Source organism: Clupea harengus, chromosome 24 (genome assembly GCF_900700415.2).
Source record: "Clupea harengus chromosome 24, Ch_v2.0.2, whole genome shotgun sequence".
Lineage (NCBI taxonomy): Eukaryota > Metazoa > Chordata > Actinopteri > Clupeiformes > Clupeidae > Clupea > Clupea harengus.
This window is the reverse complement of record NC_045175.1, coordinates 19,063,518-19,087,517: the sequence shown is the minus strand read 5'-3', so window position 1 is coordinate 19,087,517 and position 24,000 is coordinate 19,063,518. Positions and strand designations below refer to the sequence as shown.

General features: G+C 44.3%; 2 protein-coding genes and 1 long non-coding RNA gene across 4 annotated transcripts in view; all 3 read right to left on the bottom strand.

Moving 5' to 3' along the window:
- The window catches only part of LOC105903159 (bromodomain-containing protein 4-like), a 33,484-nt gene extending 28,378 nt beyond the window's left edge, over positions 1 to 5,106 (bottom strand). Inside the window, exon 1 of the mRNA XM_042703533.1 lies at positions 4,978 to 5,106. The gene's annotated coding sequence lies outside the window, so the exon portion shown is untranslated. The remainder of the gene's footprint in view (positions 1 to 4,977) is intronic.
- A 1,292-nt stretch (positions 5,107 to 6,398) lies between these two features.
- Positions 6,399 to 24,000, bottom strand: part of akap8l (A kinase (PRKA) anchor protein 8-like) — an 18,087-nt gene continuing 485 nt past the window's right edge. The window contains exons 2-14 of the mRNA XM_031562122.2: positions 23,229 to 23,273; positions 22,484 to 22,757; positions 18,602 to 19,295; positions 17,179 to 17,296; positions 16,714 to 16,784; positions 16,265 to 16,298; positions 15,129 to 15,270; positions 14,805 to 14,946; positions 14,123 to 14,228; positions 13,402 to 13,532; positions 8,868 to 8,963; positions 8,229 to 8,444; positions 6,399 to 7,723 (exon numbers count right to left, since the gene is read on the bottom strand). Of these exons, the coding sequence (XP_031417982.1) occupies positions 7,352 to 7,723; positions 8,229 to 8,444; positions 8,868 to 8,963; positions 13,402 to 13,532; positions 14,123 to 14,228; positions 14,805 to 14,946; positions 15,129 to 15,270; positions 16,265 to 16,298; positions 16,714 to 16,784; positions 17,179 to 17,296; positions 18,602 to 19,295; positions 22,484 to 22,757; positions 23,229 to 23,273 (2,441 nt within the window). The 3' untranslated portion in view covers positions 6,399 to 7,351. The remainder of the gene's footprint in view (positions 7,724 to 8,228; positions 8,445 to 8,867; positions 8,964 to 13,401; positions 13,533 to 14,122; positions 14,229 to 14,804; positions 14,947 to 15,128; positions 15,271 to 16,264; positions 16,299 to 16,713; positions 16,785 to 17,178; positions 17,297 to 18,601; positions 19,296 to 22,483; positions 22,758 to 23,228; positions 23,274 to 24,000) is intronic.
- On the bottom strand, positions 10,560 to 12,192 carry LOC116219138. Of its 2 annotated transcripts, XR_006151587.1 has the most exons (4): positions 12,103 to 12,192; positions 11,607 to 11,646; positions 10,897 to 11,001; positions 10,560 to 10,800 (listed from the first exon to the last, which is right to left on the bottom strand). It is a non-coding gene; the product is annotated as an uncharacterized LOC116219138 (long non-coding RNA). The 2 variants fall into 2 exon arrangements; XR_006151586.1 differs by having other exon boundaries at positions 10,897 to 11,646.

Sequence of the window (24,000 nt, the reverse complement as noted above, 5' to 3'; positions counted from 1 at the left end):
AGTCACACACACCCAGTCTCTCTCTCTCACACACACACTCTCTACCCTTTTTTTGATTCCTATAAGTAGCAGTAACTCCCGCCCATCGCGCTCTCTCTCTCTCTCTCTCTAACACACACAGACACCTAAAAAAAATCCCCCACGCTGACTCACACACACACACACACACACACACACACACACACAAAGGGTATTCTCTCAGTCGCACACGACACATGTATCCACTTTCTCCTAAACACACACACACACACACACACACACACATCTCTCCCTCACAGACATAACGCAATGAAGGGAAATGGTGGCGTGTTTCAAGCACAGCCGACGTCACCAGTCCGCAGGGGGACCAGGAAAAAAAAAATACATTTCAGTAATGAGATGCACACAGTGAAAGCTTTCAGTTGAAATTCCAATGAAAAATAAGGGAGAGACCGGTTACGTCACAGGCAAGTTTGAATACACACTGGCTGAGTCACTGTGTGTGTGTCAGTGAGTGTGTGTGGGAGTGAGTGAGTGAGTGAGTGAGTGTGAGTGACTGCGTGAGAGTGTGTAGGAGTGTGTGTGAGTGTGTGTAAATGTCTGATGTTCGTAGCAGGTTCAAGTCCAGTGCAGGACTGTGCGTCACACTGGTGAACTAAGTTACGCCTAAAGACGGCGAGTTCCTTCACATCACAACTACTGAGAGTAGCTAGCTCAACCAGTTCAGCAGCAACTCCTTATGAGTTTGACTACATCAAGTACCCCGCTGTCATTTAGGGTCAAGCATTTCCTACATGTTAGTGCTTAACCGTGCCATAACACACAGGGAGGATGGGGGTTAAGGCAGAAACCATTGTCTGGTGTTTAGAATTGTCTGATAAACACAATTCTAGAACTGCACAAAGAACCAAATGAAACGCTTTCTTTCCGCTGAGGTTCTTTTCTACCTCACCGAGTCATAGCTGAAAGTTCTAGAGTCGTCTGCTGTGGAACACTTCAAAGACACTCCGCCAATAAAACAGTACGGCCATGGCTGCGAAATGTGCTGCAAGCGAAGCTGTTACTAGTCAGAGAGTGAAGTTCACCATCGCTAAACGATGTTTCGCTTCATAGGAAGCAACAGATGCTAGAGCTAAATCCAGGCCTCTCTCAGCTGGTCCCTGGGTTACAGGTGCCTCCCCAGATTTGGAACAGGCTGCTTGGAGCCTGGCTGCGACCGCCTACTGCTCCCAGCTCAGTTTTCGTTGCGCTTACAGTCTGGAACTGATGTTTGCAAGATGAAACGATCCCGAGGGGCCCCCTCCTCCAATCAGCAACCAGTGGGGGTGGGCTAAGGGTCGATAGAATAATGGCGGCACTGCTAAAAGGTAAATGAAGAGATCCAAACAGCAGTAGCAACTGAAGTTGGAGCATGAAGAATGAGTAAAATGATTCATCGAGGACAAAGACGTTGTTGCCTTCCTGGCATCGGGGCCTGGGGAAAAAAGCCTAATATATCAGTTTCCAGGAAGGTAGGAAGTACAGCAATCCCATAGTGGTCAATGCAGATTGGTTGAAGACTGGTCCAATGGTTTCAAAATTAACTAGAAGGCTACGCCCATTAGGATGCAATGACTGGAAACAATCCCCAATGAGGAGAGGCCAGACCCTATACATGAAGACAGGCCAGACCCTATACATGAAGAGAGGCCAGACCCTATACATGAAGAGAGGCCAGACCCTATACATAAAGAGAGGCCAGACCCTATACATAAAGACAGGCCAGACCCTATACATAAAGAGAGGCCAGACCCTATACATGAAGAGAGTTTGGGTCTGGTTATACCAGACTAGGATGTTGGCAGGCTGGCAGCTTGGGCGCCTAACCAATCACTGAGCAATTCCTCACAACTCAGCTAATACTTGATCTACTAACTTAGATCTACTGTATGTCTGGTGCTTGTTGGTAAGCTTATTCTGTTTATAGTGGTTTGGGACTGTAGACCTACGTAAATCTACGGTGTTGCCTCTGGGTTGTCCAAGACGACAGAACTCTACTGATCAAAATGTGTGATGACAGAACCCTACTGATCAGAATTTGTGATGACAGAACCCTACTGATCAGAATTTGTGATGACAGAACTCTACTGATCAGAATGTGTGATGACAGAACCCTACTGATCAGAATTTGTGAGGACAAAACGCCGGAGTGATAGGGCTTCATGGCGACAGAACACTCCATAGAGTTTAATGATGGCAGCTAAAACGCACCATTTTCCTGCATTTCGTGAACGAATCGGAAAACCTAAAAGGCACTGGCATTACCTGGATATCATACATCACACGACGGAACTTCGCAGCTTCTAATTTGATGCAATCAAAACTGTCACCGGAGCTGGAGAGCTTGAGCCTTAAAAGCCTTATCACCAGGAAGATAGGAGCGCATTCTCAGTGTCTAACGGTAGCCTACTTTAGATGGAGTCACAAAGACATTGTGCTTCACAATCAATTACGCTTTACAATCAATTACGCTAATCTCTGTTGGTCGTGCCACGCCTCCCTCGCCCCTTGCTGTTCTGTTTTGTTGTAAAAAATAAAATAAAAATTAGATTTAGATTCATTAGATAACACTTTTCCTAAATCATTGATACTACTAATGACACGATAAAGGCTTTAAAAGGGGCAAGAGTTCCCACTAATGCTTCATGGAGAATGATTACAGTTGTCCTGCTTGTTCTCGTTCAGACAGACAGGCTGGAGAACAATTTAAATGTAAACTCTCTGTTTTCGACCATTACATACAGACATTAGGAAAGGTCATAATAGAGTGAACCGTTGCACCGAAATAACCAAACATGGAAACTGTTGTGCCCTTTTATTAAGGTATGGAAAAGGAAATATCATTCATCATATCAGCCAAGCAGATAGGCCCTCTCTTATGTGTTGCAGTTCTGCTTAAGGTTTCTTCCTAATTAAGGGGGGGTGGGGTGGGGGGTTTAATTGAATTCACAAAAATGTGCTGAACTGCCGTTGCAACTGAACTGTAACAGGTCCTTACCCCTGTGTTTGTATTGTTTGCATACAAAGTCAAAGTTGCTTGTGCCTGAACACAAAGGTAAAGCTAAGAGTTCAGTAAACAGACTGATTGGATAGTTAGGTGGGTTTGTATAGATAACATGTTTGTCTATTGTGTTAGGAGTAATTACAACGGAAAAAGAGATTTCTCTATGGCCACTTGTTTTTTTTCTTTATGAATTGAAGTTTTATTTTCAGTGTGCACCTCAAAAAAAAATGTTAACTGGATGGTAACTGCACCAGCTACAATATTAAATTAAAAAAGATTCTCCTGAGCGCAAATTTGGTTTGAAAAAGGTTTGTATAGATAAACAAATGATACAGAATAAATGCAGACATAGGTTATGACAACACGTAAGTGTCAGGTATCCAAGTGGGGTTTCAATCATGTGATTTCCCAAATCAACAAAATATTGCACAGCCAGAGTAAGCTTCGGCCTTCTTCAGCATGATGACGTTATACAAGCTGCCTAGACATAAGACTGGGAGGTGGTACAAGTGACCAAAATCAAAACCAGGAGTCAAACATTAATCCTAAAACAATGTGGATTGGGCTAAACATGAGCTAGAATGTATTCCTGCTCATCATTAATTCATTTGCTTCGGGAAAATGGCAATCTTATTCATATATATTAATACACCCTTTTCAAACGAAATTTACAAATTCAAATTTTCCAGTTGAATTACATTAGTGTCTAACGCTATGTGTAGGGTCACTGGTTTCCGACCAAGCAGATACCAGTTTATCGACGCAAACTAGTGACCTTTGGCATTTGACAGCAAGGTATGGCTAATCGTGCAATCGAACATGTATACACAATCCGGAGAAAACAGTTACCAATTCAATCATGCTCGGTGGTGCACGGGTCTCGCCCTACGAAGATCAGTGATCACTGTCACTACCGTAACCTCTATGGCTAAAGTTTGCTGTGATGTGCTAATTAGCAACCCTGCTAGACCTGTCAGATGGACATCGCTTATCAATCTTACACCGTAGAATGAACAGACGTGGTCACTTCTTCACTCCCGACAAGCCTGTTATGAAATTGAGGCTAGGTTGCTGGTGAGCTGATTAAACCACGTTTCATACCCGTTGACCTACATTGCTATTAGCATAGTTTGCTAGCGAAATTAGCTAAAAGGCTAGCTTGCTCGTCTCAGTTGGCCCAACTGGAAGTTATGGCCATTCTGTCACGTAGCCGAATGCTACTATTAGTTAGCGAAGCTACTTGTTTGGCTTGCATGAGCCTGTACATTCCCTAAATGTTAGGAACATAATTTATATAGTAAACATGTTTGGCAAGGAACAGTCAATGCATAACAATTTTTCCCAGCTAACCTATTAAGTACTGGAAACAGCATTGGCTAACATTGGAAGCATAGTTCACAACTTCATAAAATACCTCTTCCGTGCATGCGTATCTTCCCTCACACTGCAACCGTTAGCGTAAACATCGTTCAAGAATACAACGTGGACCGTCTTACCATTCCTCAGGTCATTATGCAGTGCCAGCCATGTACGTACAGTAAGCCCCTTGTGCGCAAACTACGTTGCTGAAGCTACGTAACTTACATCACGAATATGGCCTCTAGGCTCCAAATAAACACCCAGAACTGAGCGTGGCACGTTTTGACAGTCGCAGTTACAAGTAGACGCAGAGACATCGCACACCCCGAGGTCAAATACTGTTAAAGGAAGCGAATTACATGTGAAAAGGCACGAGTATTCAAAAAAGACCTAAATGAATTTCTTATCCCGGTGCCTCACCGGCGCGAGGCCTCCACAGTTCAACTCGTCACCCATTTGGCGTCGAACACAACGTCCAGTGATCTACATATGTCTCACCGGCCTACAACTTGCTCCCCATAAAATTCGCAAACATCGAATAACTCTGAAATCTCTTAAGCAATAAGGAAATAACCAAGAGACACCCATTTATTTACCTTCTTCACCTAGCTGTCAGTGAGCGCGCGCAGACCTTCCTCTCCCGAATCCAGAACAAACACGGTCGTTTGTTCGACGCCGTGTGACGTCAGACGCACGACGAGCGTAACGTCCCGTGCTCACTTCAGATCCAGTGCTGCAGTTCACTTTTAAGTCCAAAAACACGAATATATTTGTAGTTGAATTAATCAGTTATATGAATCAGTGTGCAACACAAGTATCACTGACAAAATTCCACACGCTTATCAAATCTCCAGTTATGTGAAATGGACATGGTAAGTGCTACCTTTACCATTCAACCAAAGACGTACAATTTAACGGTGCCTTCAATACATAACACACAAATATTTATGAATGCATACGGTAACTATTTTTTTAACCTATGTAAACATAATTCCAAAGCAAGTCCGGGTAATTAAAATGTCTTTCTGTAAAATAAGCTGGAGTGTGTCATGAAAGAATGCAGCTCCTCCCTGTGGTACATGCTATGCTATTGCAACAGAATGATCAGTAGGTTCTCATGGCCCGACGCAAATTTTGAGTTTGTCGACTTTTAGTCCATACATAATCCTGCTTTTAAAAAAAAGAAACCATAACAGAAATGATATTCGTTTAAATGGTTTTAATAAAAATTGTATTGAAATGTCATGGACACCGTAATTGCATAAAATTTACATTTTTAATGGCAACCACTACAAATATCATGAACGCCTATGCACAGCATTTAATTTCAATGTCCCCAAAACACACTAGCTTTTTGTACTACAAGGTATTAGTAGTGATAAACACTAGAATTTCTGCAATGATTTGCAGTTTTTTTTTTATTAATTAGCTGACAACATTGGGGTTTAGACAGCAAGTCCAATCATTTAAACTTCCTCCAAGAGCCAGACCAGATGACAAATGGTTAGACCGGAGCACACAGACAAACACACAGGTTAGTTCGGTCACTGAGGACCAGTGTGAGGATATATACAGGAAGCCACAGCCCCCTTTGAACACATGGAAGGCTGAGCAGATGGCTAGGGAATGCAGCAATTGTGACCTCACCAACTGGTGCCCTTCTACGCCCTCCACCCCTCTGTCTTCAGAGAGAGGAGGCTTTTTATTGGTCGTCGTCACCTACATGTTTTATGTTAAAGATTACGATTAAGGTATGGCTGGTGGAGGGGTATGTGAGCCCTTGCCACTAGGAGGGCAATATTTTCTGCATATTAGCAGCAAACGGGTCCACCACAATGTCCTTTGAGAGCTAGTAATGATGCACGCCAAACCATGGGCAAACACCCATGGACAAGAAAGCAGTTCTCACACACACACACACACACACACACACACACACACAGACAGACAGACAGACAGACAGACAGACGAGTGGGAGAATGAGAAAGGACCCCTAAATAAACCACAGACAAGTATATTTGAGTTATAAACATTTATTTCTGAAGGTCAAAAAAAAAGAAAATTCATGACCAAAAAAGAATTCCTCGTGTAAAACAATAGGTCAACTAAAATCTCTAAAGACAGCACAAAATTTAAAAAAAGAAAAGAAAACAAATATTCCGACACCTAAAAAAAAATCCACAGACACCAAAAACAAAAAAAGAATGACAAATCCCACCTTTTAAAATTAACACCGAAACAATGTATGTATATGATTATTTTTGACGAGTGCCATTTGCCCATCAAAAGCCTCTAACGGCATTTTCTGTGTCACTACCAATAAAACCTCATGAGACTGAGAAACCAATCAAATTCTCGAACACAAATTCAGACCCGAAGGCACGAAAAAGGTTAGCCTATTTACAAAAGGGGGGAGAGGGGAGAAAACAAATAAGCAGATCAAAATAAAAACAAAAAAAAAACAAACATTTCAGGCGTATGACTTTGTACACAAGCTGGGAGGCAGGAGGTCCCCTGGAAAACAAGACTTTCTGATTGGCTGGATGAAGTGATACAGTGACGGCTCATTGGCTGGGCTGGGAGGAGACTTGGGGGTGGGCGTTACTTATTGGTCCTAAGTGTCACAGTTGGGAAGAGGGCAGGTGGGTCGGTTTCTCGTTTGGCCTGGGGTGTGAATGAGGGCCAAAAGGTCGTACAAAAACAAACAAGCAAACAAACAAACAAACAAAAAGTCAGTGGCTAAAGTAGTGAGGGTTAACCGCTGTTCAGAGACCAGCTGTTTACTGGTGGAGATTTCACCCCGATCACTTCAACACTGGGCAGGGGGGCACCACTGGGTTCAGCTTTCCAGGACCAGGTGGGCAGAGGTGTGTGTGTGTGTGTATGTGACTGGGTGGGGCGCGCCTGGTAGAGTACACATACTAAAGGTCAAGAGGTCATGTGGCTGGGAAAGGGGGGGGGGGGGGATTGTTACTCAATGACAACCACATCTGCGTTGGTCGAGTCATCTGCCTTCTTGTCGCCATCAGCTGCGTCCCCTTCTTGCTCTGTCGCTGTCGCCTCCTCCTCCTCCTCCTCCTCCTCTTTCTCCTCCTCCATCTCCATCTTTTCTGCTGCGTCCGCCTCCTCCTCCCCTCCTTCTAGAACCTCGTCTCCTGCGTCGGTTCCCTCGTCTCCTCCCTCGAGAACCTCGTCTCCGCCGTCGAGAACCTCGTCTCCCTCGTCGAGAACCTCGTCTCCCTCAACGCCCTCGTCATCAGCCTCCTCCTCCCCCAGCTCGACACCATCCTCTCCCTCCTCCTCCTCCCCTCTGTTAGCTCCGTCCTCACCCTCCATCTTGATCTGAAAAACAAAAAAAAACATGAATAAATTAAAAAAAAAAAGAGAGACTGTACACATACAGGTAGTGGTGTGTGTGTGTGTGTGTGTGTGTGTGAGAGAGAGAGACTGTACACATACAGGTAGTGGTGTGTGTGTGTGTGGGAGAGAGACTGTACACATACAGGTAGTGGTGTGTGTGTGTGTGTGTGTGTGTGTGTGAGAGAGAGAGACTGTACACATACAGGTAGTGGTGTGTGTGTGTGTGTGTGTGTGGGAGAGAGACGGTACACATACAGGTGAGTGAGTGCGAGTGCGAGTGTACACATACAGGTAGTTGTGTGTGAGAGAGAGAGAGAGAGAGAGAGAGAGAGAGAGAGAGAGAGAGAGAGAGAGAGAGAGAGAGAGAGAGAGAGAGAGAGAGAGAGACTGTACACATACGGGTACATTATAGCAGACACATCATTGTAAGCCTCCTTGTGGTTTATAGAGGGGCTTGTAAAACCCTGGGAGGAGCTTAAGTCATCACCTCTGTACGCTCAGTCTCCGGTTCTTCGGTAGCGGGTGCTGCGTCTTCGCCGTCGTCGTCATGGGTACCGTTGCCCTCAGGCTTTGGCTCCTCCTCGCCGTCCTTAAGCTCCGCCTCTGGCAGGCTCTGACCGCCCGCCTCTGCCTCAGAGCCGTCCATCGCCATCGAGTCGTCGGGGTCCTGGTCGTCCTGGTTACCGAGGAAGGGGTTCTCGCCCTGATGCAGACGCAGGGAAGGCAGGGTGAGTATGTGAATGTGTACAGTGGGGAAAAATAAGTATTTCAACCCCTGCCGATTTCGCAAGTTTGCCCACTTGCAAAGAAATGCGAGATCTATAAATGTAAATGGTAGGTCTATTTTAGCAGTGAGACAGAAGATCAACAAAAACATCCAGAAAACTGCATTTTATAACAGTTATGAATTTATTTGCATTTAATCGCGGCAAATAAGTATTTAGGCAGGGGGTCAAATATTTATTTCCCCACTGTGTATATATATATATATATATATGTACATCTGCGTGCATGTGTGCGCATTTAACAGCGTCAACAGATTTCCACACACACACTGAACTTAAGCAGATATATGCATTTGGCTGCTTTCAAGAAGACTACCGTTCCAGGACAAGTGTGTACTTGCCTTGAGGTAGCTCTCCAGCTTCTTGCCGATGACCTTGTGGTTGAGGATGCTGCGAGCCACGGACAGACTGTGACCCTTTGACATCTCCATCATACCCTGTAGACACACAGAGACTACAGGTTACATCAGGGGTGTGTGTGTGTGTGTGTGCGTGTGCGTGCGTGTGTGTGTGTGCGTGCCACACACAGACAGAGACAGACAGACAGACACCCTTAGACATCTCCATCTTACCCTGTAGACACACAGACTACAGGTTACATCAGGGGGGTGTGTGTGTGTGTGTGTGTGTGTGTGTGCCACAAACAGACAGAGACAGACAGACAGACACCCTTAGACATCTCCATCTTACCCTGTAGACACACAGACTACAGGTTAGACTGCAGATGGGCGTGACATTGAAGGAGATCGAGGGAAAGACAGACATACAGAAATATTGCGGCCTGTGTGTGTTTAAGCATGCATGGTGTGTGCACTGCAAAAAATGCCACTCTAGATTTAAGACAAATTATTACATATTTAAGCATAATTTTGCTTAAAACAAGCAAATTTGGCTGCCAGTGCGTTAAGCAAATTTGACTTGTTAAGATTTCTTAAAATAAGACAGCCTTCACAATTACTCCAAAAGCACAGAATGTCCTGAAATAAGACTAATTCCACTCATTTCAAGCCATGTAGTTACTTAAAATAAGCCTGATGTCACTCAAATCTAGTGAACTTCTGAGGCATTAGTACTTGAAATAAGACAATTCAAGCACAGAATGTCCTGAAATAAGACTAATTTCACTCATTTCAAACCATGTAGTTACCTCAAAATAAGCCTGATGTCACTCAAATCTAGTGAACTTCTGAGGCATTAGTACTTGAAATAAGACAATTCAAGCACAGAATGTCCTGAAATAAGACTAATTCCACTCATTTCAAACCATGTAGTTACCTCAAAATAAGCCTGATGTCACTCAAATCTAGTGAACTTCTGAGGCATTAGTACTTGAAATAAGAGACAATTCAAGCACAGAATGTCCTGAAATAAGACTAATTTCACTCATTTCAAACCATGTAGTTACCTCAAAATAAGCCTGATGTCACTCAAATCTAGTGAACTTCTGAGGCATTAGTACTTGAAATAAGAGACAATTCAGGCTTTTACATAAGACCACAATAAAAAAAGTGAAATTTAGACTGACAACACTGATTTCAAGTCATCTAGTTACTTCCAAAGAAGTCTGTCATCACTCAAACCTGGAGTACTTCTTAAGCATTAAGTTACTTAAAATCAGACCACAAGCTCTTAAAATCAGGAAACGTGACAACACATTATTTATCACTGTTTTATTAGCCTGTTAATGAAGAAAACCAATAACAGCCATTTGAGAGTAGTGAACAATAATAAGCATCAGAATGCTTAAATGTACTTAATTACATATTACACATAATGATTTAAGTAAACTGTCAGACATAAGGTACATTGACATCTACATAAACGATGACAATTCAGCAACACATCAAACAGTCAGAATTCATCAAACAGTCAACAAATCATTGACAAATGTAGCTGGAAATACATTGGACGTTGTGGTACTGTGTGCTGTCCTGACCTCCAGACATATAGAGAAAGAGTGGGGGGGGGGGGGAGTGACATACAGAAGAGTGACATACAGTAGGAGGTTGACAAAGAGAGAGGGAGAGACAGACTAGGTTTGGATGAATGCTTGACAGTCAGCAAGCACCTTTTTATATGTTGTCGTCTTGTCACTCTCGTGAATAAAATCTTTGAGTACCTCTGTTTGTATTATGGACAATAGCCTAGCAATACACTTGGAATATGTTAACTGGAACACATAGTAGCATCCCATCAGTATCATGAGGGATTCCAGAAGCATGTCCCTTGGCAAGGTCATCAGTTACGCAAGAAGACATTGGGGTCCTCAGATGGCTGAAAGCAACAAATTGGGGGAGGGGGCAGAATGAAGTTAAACCACACACATGAAATTCACAAATGAAAGCATTATGTACTGACACTAAAACCCACCTCAAGAACATGGTACAGTGCCTCACTTGCCGACTCTTCTTGGAGGGGCGGTTGGGTAAGGGAACATTTTTGGGAGCGCCTCCAACAAGGCAATGGCCTGTGCAGCTGCAAACAAAGTGGTATAAGTTAATGTGCAATATTTATGATGACCCTGAAACTATGGATACATAAGAGCACTGAGTAAGCTGCAAGTCAATGTAATGAGTCACTTGTACAAATGACAAATGTAGTGGTGTTAGAACCCTCCAGTGACAACCACCAGTTTGCTGAGATTCAAGGAAAAGTGTAGTAGCATATCGGCTATGCCGCGATAATGACCACCTCACTGTACATTATCCCTTACACAGCTTTAAGTTTTTTTTTTTTTTTTTTAGATTTATTTTTGGGCTTTTATCGATAGTCTTAGTGAAGAGTGGGACAGGAAATGAGTGGGAGAAGAGGCGGGGAGTGGACAGGAGAAATGACATTAGGCCGGAATCGAACCTGTGTCCTCCATGGGCATCAAGCCCGAAAGTGGTCGGGGCTACTGGTTGCGCCACAGTGCCCCCCTAAGTGTTTATTACTATTTTTGTTACTACATTTCTTACTGCCACTCCATGCCAGCCATCTAACTAACTATTCACTTCTAGGGAAACCATGCATAGCCAGTCTAGCCACAATCTTTGGCTTTATCTAACCATCTTCTATCATATGTACTATCATAGACTTACCTTCCAGAAGTGGCTGTGTTGTCTTGTCCAATTGCTCCATCTGTAATTTAAAGAAAAGGGTTGTTACTCTTTCAGAAAGAAAAAAATCTTCAACTTCAAATCGAAGCTTCACTCAGGGTGGGGGATCCTTAACCTATAGAGTAGCTAGTTAGCTAAGAGCTAACTGCAGCTACTAGCTATTATATCACCAACATTCACACTAAATGAATCCTCTGAACTTGCTTACTTTTTACAGACAAGACTACTAGGGACACTTTCTGACATTGTATTACCTGGCACTAGTTTAAAACATATGAGAGACGTTAGCTCAGTCGACATGGCTTCAATTGAATTATTGTGCTAGGTTAGCTGTCTTAGCTGACGTCAAGTGTGCTAGCTTTGTTTGCTAACAAGTTAATAACTTCAACCAGAAGTCTTGGTCTTTTACAAACATTTTTGTTTTCAATATTGCTGACGAATTACCAAAGTAGGCAGAGGTTAAATTATGTTAACTTACCTTTAGCTTTTGAAGTCGAAAGGCACAGCTCTTGTACTTGCTTCAGTTCACATCACTGGCATGCAGCTCAAGCGACATTTGAGATGTGTTGGGTGCGTGCGTTCGAGTGAATTCGATCCTGCCACCGAGTTTGAGGAAAACTTGTGGTTTATGACAACATTTCTGACTGAGCATCTTGTGATCAGTGGTAATCCACAAGTATCGCAAGTATATTTGACTGTGTTTTTTAAGTGATTTAGGTTTAGGTTTTACTACGTGGTGCAATTAAGTGGTTGTTAAAACTCATATCTAGTTAAAAATAACTTGAATTATAACTTTAATGCAATAAGAAAATAACAAGTGAATTTATGCTTGAAATGAGACGTTTTCAACTTGACACTATTGCTTAAAATAAGACTACCACACTTGAAATGGATTCTTTGCTCATATCTAGTGTTAAAGAACTCAAATTAAGTTCAAATGTGCTTATCAAGGCAGCGCAAGTAATATTTGCTTGAAATAGGTAAAAATAGCCTTATCAAGACAACACTAGGTAAGTCCAATTTTGCTAAAAACAAGACCAACTAGATTTTTTCATCTTAATATAAGAATAATAACCCTAGGTTAGAAAAGCAGTTTTTGCAGTGTGTGTGTAAGTGAGTGTATGTAGGGAATGCATGGTGTGTGCATGTAGAGAATGCATAGTGTGTGTAGGAAAGGCACGGTTTGTGTGTGTGTGCATTTGTAGAAAAGGCACGGCTTGTGTGCGCGTGCGTGCGAAAGTACTCGGTGGGTGCACCTTTGCAGTTGTTGATGCTGATGTGTTTTTTTTTTTTTAGTGGTTTTCTAGCGAAAGCATGGTGTGCGAGCGAGACAGAGACACAGAGACACAGAGAGACAGAGACACAGACACAGAGAGACACAGAGACACACAGACACACACACACACACAGAGACACACACACAGAGACACACACACACACAGAGACACAGAGACATATGTACTTTGCTGCTGTAGCTTTGTTTCTTCTTCCTATGGCTTTCAAGTTCTTGAATGGCCCGTGTGTCCGTGTGTCCGTGTGTCTGTGTGTCTGTGTGTCTGTGTGTCTGTGTGTCTGTGTGTCTGTGTGTCTGTGTGTCTGTGTGTCTGTGTGTCTGTGTGTCTGTGTGTCTGTGTGTCTGTGTGTCTGTGTGTGCATCATGCAGCTGTAGAGTCGAGTGAGTGAGTTTCTTTCACACATGTGTGTGTTTGTACGTGTATGTATGTGCCAGTGTACCTTGAAGCTGTGGTACAGTGAGAGTGTGTGTGTGTGTGTGTACCTTGCAGTTGTAGTTGTGGTCTGGCGAGCGCAGGTGTTTCTTGATGAGGTGGAACTGCATGGGGATGAAGACGTCACAGGCCGAACAGTGAGCCGCCTCCACCTTCTTCATGAAGTGCTCCATGCCGATCTCTACACATCAGACACAGAAGGAAAGAGAGGAGAGAGAGAAAAGTGAGGGATAGAGGGGGAAAGAGAAAAGAGGGGGGAAAGAAGGAAAAAAAAAGAAGAAGAAAAGACGACTTTCAAAACACAGAGGAGGACCTGAACACACACATATGTAGTGTGTATAACCACTGCAGAAAAAAAAACACACTCTTCCGAGACCTTCTGTTAAAGTAACACTATGGAGTTTCTGGAGCCGCCAGGTAGCCGCAGCTACTTTCTGCTGGACTATTCAGTAACTTATTTGCCGTCTTGCTTTGCCTTGTGGTGCACTTGCTTGATGTTTGACAAACTCCATAGTGTTACTTTACAGTTATGCTTTCGTGTCATTCATGTCATACTTTGGAGACATTTTATGTGTGTGAACTCAAAACTGGACACCTCAGCTAAAAAGCGGTGTATACAAAGCTCTATTTACAGAACAAAGACTGTTAGATATAGACACACACACACACACACACACAGGTGTCATTCACACGCATAAACATGCACACGTCGCAATGACTCCTAAACGGGCGTTAATGTGTTGGGACACACACACACACACACACACACACCTCTGGTCAGATCCTGCTCCTTGTATACTTGGCAGATGGCAGCGCTGAAGTTGTCTATCTGGGTGATCCTCTGCTGCGTCTTCGTGAACTTGTTGTTCAGGTACTCCTACAATGAACACATGTGGACACACACACACACACCAATTCGTCAATACTTTATAGACATTGAGTGTCATAAGGTACAAGCTAAAGGACAGTACACTGCAAAGTGCTTCACTGAATCTTATCTCTGTGACGTCTTTGTATGAGAGTTACACCTCAGAATGTATGCGAATGAGTGAGTCTGTAGGCTAGCTGTGTGCGTGCATGCACAGGTTTTTGAGGTACGTGTGCATGGTGTGTGTGTGTGTGTGTTTAGTTATGAAGTGTGTGTTATATTTGTGTATATATGAAGTGTGTGTATGTGAAGTATGTGAAGTGCGTGTATGTGAAGTGTGTGTATGTGAAGTGTGTGTATGTGAAGTGTGTCAAGTGTGTGTATGTGAAGTGTGTGAAGTGTGTGTGTGTGTGTGTATGTGAAGTGCGTGTATGTGAAGTGCGTGTATGTGAAGTGCGTGTATGTGAAGTGTGTGTATGTGAAGTGTGTGTATGTGAAGTGTGTGAAGTGCGTGTATGTGAAGTGTGTGTGTGTGTGTGAAGTGTGTGTAGGTGAAGTGTGTGTAGGTGAAGTGTGTGTAGGTACCTGCAGGAACTCGGTGGTGGGCTTGGTGAGCTGATTGGACAGGAACTTAAAGTGCTCCTTGTGGAACTTGCTCTCCAGATGGGCGGCCATGTCCTCGCTGTAGAAGGAGCGGAACTTGCACACAGAGCAGGCAAACATCATCCTGAGAGAGAGAGAGAGAGAGAGAGAGAGAGAGGGAGAGACAGAGAGAGGACGAGAGAGAGAGAGAGAGACAGAGAGGGTTACGATGTGTGTGCAAAAGAGCAGGCAAACATCATCCCGTTAAGCCAATCAGGGCAGGACGACCGCACAAACGAGTGCGAGAGAGAGAGATCACCAACTGACCTCTGGGCGTTGAACTTGACCCCTGACATCTCCATGAAGCCGCGGCGTTTCTTGAACTTGGGAAGCCCCTCCTCCTGCGGCGGGGTCTGCTTGCCCTGGAGCTTCTGCTTGATCTGGGAGATCTCCTCCTGGATGGACACGCCTACGGCAACACGGAGGGGACACTTAGTGACGCCACATCATACAAGAAGTTAGAATTATCAAATATAATCCTAAAATGATCATGGTCCCCAGTTAAAGTAGGACCTGCTTCTGTCCAATCTACTTCTTCAAATTCTGTAATGGGAGTATATGAGTATATGGGAGTATATGAGTATATGGAGCATATATATAGTATATGGGAATATATAGAGTATATGGGAATATATATATTATATGGGAGTATATGGGAATATATAGAGTATATGGGAATATATATATTATATGGGAGTATATGGGAATATATAGAGTATATAATCGATTTTTCGATTTCTCTCGATTCTCTCTAGAACGATTCTGTCTCGATTCAGAAAAGTTCATAATCGATTTTTTAATAAAAAAAAAAAATAATTAAAATTTTAAAATTAAATTTTTTTTTTTTTTTACACATTCATTTTGTGTTGAAATGCAAGCTGCATCGATTATTGCATTGTTCATTGAAAGTCATAATTGTGACAAGGGAAAGCTTTTTCTCTAATAAAAAATAGAGAAGGTAATTCATCTGTTGATTTTCTTTAATTATCAAACACAAAGTAGGAAGTGATTTGAGACTCAAGTACTACTTACATAGTAGCAAACTCAGATGTTTTAAAAATCGACATGCATCGATAATCGTTTTATCGGTTTAGAATTGATTATCGATAATCGGTGTAGAATCGATAATCGGTGTAGAATCGATAATCGGTTTAGAATCGAATCGTTGACCACTGAATCGGAATCGAATCGAATCGTGAGGTGCCAAGAGATTCCCACCCCTAATGGGAATACATATATTATATGGGAGTATATGGGAATATATATATATTATATGGGAGTATATGGGAGTATATAGAGTATATGGGAGTATATAGAGTATATGGGAGTATTACTCCGCAGGACTATAACTACATTGGGGTCCACAGGGGAAAATCTGTAGAGGAACGTGGGCGCCACCTTACCTCCTTTGTCTCCTTCAGCGGCAGGCTTGGCTGCCTGTGAAGCAGAGGGTTGACTTGATTAGACACACACACACACACACACACCAGAACATTGTGTTGTCTAGTTGGACATCTTTTGAATTCCCCTATAGATAAAGCCATGATGATCTTACCAAACAAACACACTTTCCTAACTACACCCGTGCTCTATATACACACACACACACACACACACACACACACACTGAAAGAATGAGCTTTTGTGTGATGTCACGTTCACACACTATCCCTTCACATTCACACACACTATCCCTTCACGTACACACAAACAATCCCTTCACGTACACATTCTCACACACACATAATAAACCTTGACGTACAATCTCACACACACAGAATATCCCTTCACCTTGACGTTCACATTCTCAGACACACACACAATAACCCTTCACGTTCACACACACACTTACAGCAGCGGAATCCTTGGCCTCCTCCTTGACTTTTTCTCCGCTGGCCTCAGCACTTTCGACAACTTTGACCTCTGCAGAATTAAAGCAGACAATAGTTTACTTAAGACACAGTTTTTTTTAACCCCCTCGGCCCGCCGGACACCGAGGTTCTCTCAGAGCAAATTCCAGATGACATTTAGCGAGTTCGAAAGGAAAAATATATCGTGCTAGGTCACATTTAGGTTCTTTAAGTATACGCCTATGGTGTGTTCTGTGTCTGAGGTGTATGAAGTGTGTGTTCTGTCTGTCTGTGTGTGTGTGTGTGTGTGTGTGTGTGTGTGTGTGTGTGTGTGTGTGTGTGTGTGTGTGTGTGTGTGTGTGCGCGTGTTTGTGTATGAAGTGTATGAAGTGTGTGTTCTGTGAAAAGTTTATTCATGGGACAACAACGGCACAAAGTGATTTAGATCAAGCAGCCTCCGTTTATACCTTTAGCGGGCTCTGGTGCGTCCTTGCTCTCGGTCTTGCCCACTTTGGATTCGGGCTCGTCTCCCGCACTCTGGGTCTTCTTCCTCTTCTTCTGTCCATCGCGGGGCGATTTCACCTGCTGCATGGCAACCATTGGCATCAGTATCAACAAACACAAATGTACGCACACACACACACACAAACGAACATAAATACACACACACACACACACACACACACACACACACACACACACACACACACACACACACGAACATAAATACACACACACACAGTTACAAACACACATGCTTACTGACGAGGGACAATACACGACACGATTATGTGTATGCTAAGACACGCAGTCAACTCAACTGCAACGTTAACCCAAGACTTTGTTACCATACATCCAAAATAGAGTATGCATGCGTACACAAGCACAGGCGGACAGAGGTGTACATGTAGGCATGCTCAGAGAGGGACAGACAAGGGACAATCTGACAAACTCAACAACATGGGCCGTTGAAAAGTTGCGCGCACACACACACACACACACACTTTAACAAACTCTCACTCGACGACATGAAACATTGAAAACGGACACTTTAACGTAATGCTGATTTGTAACTAATGCATCTCGTCAAAGACAAGACAAGATTTTGCCATATAAGAACACACACTTACCTTAAATCAAAAACAACACAAATACTGCAATTAGTCTTATATATTAGGTGAGGGACATTTTTGCCATGGAATAAAAAAAAAAGCTATCTGACGCGGGTTACTGCAAGGCTTATGTTACGGGTTGATATTTCAGTACCAAAAATTACAATTACTTAAAAAAACGTTAATGATAATGAATTTTCAAAGGGAAAGACCTCAAAATAACCTCACAAAAGGAACATGTCACCCTCAAACTCAGAACTACCATTACCTGGGGCCTAGACCAGGGTAAGAACTAGCAAGTGGTGGCCAAAGAAAAGCAAACTTTAATAATTAAAACCAACGGGGGGGAAAAAGGAATAAGAGAGTTGGGCTGAGTCTCTTTGCTTCAGGGGCAATGGGCGAAGGACTTGGAAGTGTTCTAAACCATACTGCCATTATTCAACACGGCCAGGGGGGGTTGTGGGTAAAATAATGGGGTCTCTCGAGAGTCTTTGTGACCAAGAATGGGACAGACCGCTACAGCAAAGGGCTCTGGGTAATTCTGTTGCCGTGGGGAGGAAACCAACTGGTGGTGTTGGAAGGGGTTTCAGCTAACTATGCCGACTGTCAGGACTTGATCTGGGCGAGAAGAGGACAAGGGGCAGGACCTCACACAAGTTTTTGTTTTTGTTTGTTTGTTTTACATAAACTACCAGCCCTGAAGGCTGGCCCCAACAGAGGTTGGGGTGTTTCTCCTTCTCGCTTTCGTTCTTGATCATTTTTTTGGGGAGGTACTTACTCGGTTGAGGGGTCTCTTGCGCCCCCGCTGGCGATTGGCCCGGGGGCCCCCTCCAAACTGCCGAGGAGAGGAGTAGTCCTGGGGGCCGTGGGGGGGTGCCTGGAAGCCCCCGGTCTCGGGGTACATGCGCTGACCCAGCAGGGACGGCAGCTTGCCTCGTCCGCCCGGGGAGTGGCCGTGGCCCGGGGAGTTGCCGTGGCCGTGGCCGTGACTGTGACTGTGGGCTCCGGCACGGCCCCCGCCGAGACCGGCGCCGCCGCCACCACTGCCGGGGCCCATGGGGGGGTTGTCCTGCCGTCGGCCGAAGCCGCGGCCGCCCAAACCCCCACCCCCCGTGCCTCCTCCGCCTCCGCCTCCGGAGCCCCTCCTGGGGGAGCGCTGGCCACCCCCGGACCCTCCCCAGCCGGAGCCGGAGAAGGTGTCGCGGGAGGGCATCTGCGGCTGACGCATTTTGGCACCGTAGGAGGAGTGGCCTTCAAAGCCTCCGCCCCCAGCGCTGCCTCCGCCTAAGCCCAAGGCTCCGCCCCCCATCCCGCCGCCTCCTCCACCCCCGGCCCCGTAGCCTAGGCTGCTGCCTCGCGAGGTCAGCAGGTCTCCCCGGCTGTCGCCGTAACCATAGCTACCAGATCTGTAGAGATCTCGGGGCCCCATGGAGGAGGAGGAGCGAGAGTCGAAGGAATCGTATTGGTCAAACCTGCGACAGAGGGGGGGTGGGGGGGGGTAGGGAGGGGGAGGGAGAAGGAGGTGCAGAGCAAGCACAGGGTGAGGAATGAGGAGATTCAGGAGTTCTTTGGTTGTTTTTTTTTTGTTTTTTTGCACATTCCCTCCATTTGACTCATCACCCCTCATTCATTCTCTCCCTCAGACATGCATGAGCAGAGGAACACAACATAAAACGTCTCCCGGTGAGTTATACAAAATAAAAATTTAAATTAAAACTCAATTCAAATGAAATAAAAGTAAAAGGCTAAATAACTCAAAAACATAAACTCAAAACCAAACTACCGTCTGGACATAAACTAAGAAAATATTTTCACTGAATATATTGTTTGGTTGAAGAACACCTAAGCCAGCCTCCTCTCCCACACAATCGCTGTGGTGTGTTGGATTGATTTTTGGGAGGGGCAAACCCCTCTAGACCCCCAAACTCACTCATGAGGGGTCACACTGAAGGAGGAAGCGACTGCTGGGTCAAAGGTCAATCTAAGGGATTGGTCCCACAGAGACCAAACGTTCTTAGAGATAGTTGTGTTATTGGGTCTTTGTTGTTTATTTTTGATTTTACAAACTCCAAGTAGACTGGGAGCATAAAAGCCATAAGGTGAAACCATACAGTCTGGGAGAGACATGAGCAATTTCATAAAAAGTTGACCGCATCTTAAAGAGGGTATAAATAAGGGCTTTGCTGACATCTGGAAGCCAGCGTGGCACTTTTTTTTTTGTTTGTTTTGTTAAAGCTATATGCTTGAGCGTTTGCTTCAAATTATTCTAGGTCCTCCTACCGAGGGGTCTTGGTGTGTAATTTGGCAGCAGGGACTTCCTGTTGGTCATGCCCCGCCCTCTATTTAAAAAATAATAATAATAACCATTGTGACATCACAATTCTTCACCCTCTTCTGAGGGCCCCCAGGACCCAACCTGCACTTTCAGGGAGGAAGACAAATCATACAAACTTGGGGATGTGAGTGTGGGATACTTAACCCAAAATGGTGGGAAACAGAAATGGAAAGAAAGGAAGACAGTATAAGGCGATTTTTTTCTTCTTTTTAAATCTCGCTCTCCAACCAAATGGACAGACAGGGACACACAGAGGGACAAGTTGTCTCGACAAAGAACGGACTAAATGCTTTGTGAACGAGCAGGCTGATAGGACAGCAGAGACAGAGGTTCCAGGACACAAACCAACAACGGCAACATCCAGATGATGGAAATGTGCCAACAACCATCAACAAGACTCCCCCATAAAATGCTATCAAACTCCGTTCCAAAGTTTACCCATGATGCAACGGAAAACCCCAACTAAACTCTGGTAGGATTAACACTGTCTTGCTGGTGTGGAAAATGCAAAATTCTGCTTTCCGTCAATTACGTGACTTAACCTAGTCAACCCAAATATTAGGTGATATAGCCTAAATCAGCACTTAGTCATAGTGTCACTCGATTTTAAAACAACAATAAATTAAACGGCTCACTTGGAGGGGGACAAAGATAACTCTTGCTAAAGCAAAAAATGACCTACAGAGATGCCCACTTCCTGGACCAATCGGTCAAATCCATGCACCAGACAAGGCGATGCTGCACGCTGCCCAATAAGCCTGTAGTCTTTCAAGTCTACTCACACAAGAAAGCACGCTGCCTAATAAGCCTGTAGTCTTTCAAGTCTACTCACACAAGAAAGCACGCTGCCTAATAAGCCTGTGGCCTTTCAAGTCTACTCACACAAGAAAGCACACTGCCTAATAAGCCTGTGGCCTTTCAAGTCTACTCACACAATCAGCATGAGGATCACAGCTGTAACTGAGTAAAGTCTGTCCCTGACAGGAAGTTGTCAAAGAGGAAAGAGAGGAGGGCAGAGCAGTGTTAAGGAAATATGAGCTGGAAGGAAGGTGTGTGTGTGTGTGTGTGTGGTGCATTTAACCAACTCAAGCTTAGCATGCATTTACTCCCCAATCCCCCCATTGTGGACCAGAGATGCTAATTTGCGCATCTTGGTAACGGGACACATGCACTTGCATCGTTTGAACTACTCTGTGGACAAACACCAATAACTCCCTTTGACACCAACGTCAGAGAAGAACGTAAGGCAAGAAAAAGCATGTCTGACCAAAACAACAGGTTAGAAAAAGGAGGAAAAAAAAAACAGCGTTGATAGAGACTAAACTACTAGTTGGATTAAAAAAAAAAAGAAAAGAAAAAAAAAATGTCATAACACAAGGGTGTGAGCTAGGCGTGGGGAGACACGACACAGAGAGGCTGGACAGGAGAACCGTGAAACGGTGTGAAGGTTCACATTGCCTCGCACGGATACTAGAAGGGTGTGAAAATGGTGGAAGATGGTGGCGAGCGTGTTGATAGGAAAGCGGAAGTAGCACTGCAACAGGAACAGCGTCCCCACCCACAACAGACAGACAGAAAGATTATGGAGCACTTAACAGAGGGCGAGAGAGAGTGCTGAGAGCTCATGAGTGTCAAAATCTGAGAACAACAACAAAATGGGATGATGTCAGTTTATAGGAGAGAAGAGGTTAAAAAAAAAAATATCGTCTCAATCCCAAAAAAGAAAGACTTAAATAACACTGACTATACCTACATTTGAGGCAGGGTAGAAACATGTAGCTGTTCACCACAGAAATGCATGTGATTGGCCATCTGGGTGTGTTTGGGGGGGGTGACAATGAAAACTATCTGAAAGTGATTAACAGGCGTCGAATTGGACACTACGCTAACAAGACAGATAGGCTACTTCCAGTGGAGTTAGGGGCAACCTGAAGTAGTATGACAAGAACATATTATGAAACTGGACCTAAAGACCATTACGAATTGTAGCTGGAGGCTTTACTGTAATGTGCGAGTGCTTTGTGTTTAATCAGAACTACAAACAAGAGTATAGGTTGATACAAACTCACATTTTAGTATGTGTGTGTGTGTGTGTGTGTGTGTGTGTGTGTGCGTGCATGTTTGGTGTGGTGCCCGAGTGCATAAAATGCATGATCCACGTGTGCCTTCCAGTGTGTGTATGTTAAGTCCTTTTAGTGAAAGCGCACGCACACCTTCCAAATGTCTTCCATTTAGAGTGTGTTTCTGTAATCCTTTCAGTCCGAATGTACACACACATACAGGCAGACACACACACTTCTGGCAAGCGGAGAAGCCGAACCTTACCTGTCGCTGCGGCCACCACCACCACCACCACCGCCGCCGCCTCCACCACCACCGCCTCCCTTCATGCCACCTTCCAGCTGTGTGAGCATGTCCAGGCGCTGGTTGATCTTGGCGATGACTGCGTCCGCGTTAGTGCCCGTGGAGGACAGCCCCGAGCCCCCGGAGAGCCCCCTCTTCATTAGGCTGCCGCCATAGCCCCCACCGCCGCCGCCACCACCACCACCACTCCCAAACCCCCCACCGCCCGACATGGAGTCCTTGTACCCGTACAGGTCTGGGAGGACAGAAACAGCAGAATAATCCAAACATGTCCTTCAGGCTAAACAAAAGTGTCCATTTCTTTCAATCTTTCTCGATTACAGTCTGTAATTTACAGACAATGCTAGACTAAACTTGAACTAGACCCCGAACCTCAACTAACTCACTGTGTGTTCCTGCTGCCCACTCAATGTACATGGCTATGTATGCAGGGACATTACAATGTCTTCCTACAGCATTGTTTGGGTGCAAAACAAATGGCCCCTGAGGGGCAATAAAGACTATCACACCTGACTAATCAATGCTACTGACCAGAGCCATTCATGTAAACCCACGATCTAACATAATGAGAAGCATTGGCTGGACGGACCAATTTTAACCACGCTAAAACAGCATGTGGTCAAGTAGTTGTATCACCAATGACACCGATGTGAACACTATTCCTGATTAACGTATAGGACCACATAAGCTTTCCTCAGTGATTTACCTCTGCTTGAAGATCCTCCGCCACCTCCACCCCAACCGGAGAAGCCTGCAAGTTAAGCACACAAAGTGTTGGACGTTAATCTTCGAGACCAGTTGTTCTACAAGCAAACACACTAACGTTACTCCGAAATACTGTTAATGCCGTTAGAAAAACTTGATAGAAACTATTACATCTGTCCAAGGACGAATAATAAAAAAAAAATACCTGCCACGGTGAACACAGGCCCTTGCATTACTTACATAACAGAGGGAAGCAAACGCTGTAGTTTGGTGGGAAGTTGCGGAACTTGGTTAGCTAGCTAGTTAACGTTACAACTATTGAAAATAGACATGTAACGATCACATTAAGCTGGTGAATCTTCCAGGCTCTAAAATGGTTGCATGTCTTGCATAACAACCGCTAACTTTATGGTTAGCTAGAGGGGGTGTGGTGAATTGCTAGCTGTGGCTACATTTCAAGGAAGGTCTATGAAAAGTCTCATGGCGGCCATTTTAATGTAAAGCTTACAATGCTAGCTGGCGGCTAACTTCAGGCTGCTGTAGTATGGGGAGTGTGCGGTTAGTCAAGCCGTGACTAACTCACTGCATTTTCACTTTCCACATGCAAGGGATAAAAGCCAGATAACTTTAACGTTTATGTTAGCAGTGTGTTTGGCAATTACAAAGCTCATGTCACATAACAGACTTGCTAGCTAGCTCTTCAATGCTAATAGTGGCATCGCGACTTTCCATTGTTTACACGCAGGCCGGTTAGCCACTCACGTTAATGTTAA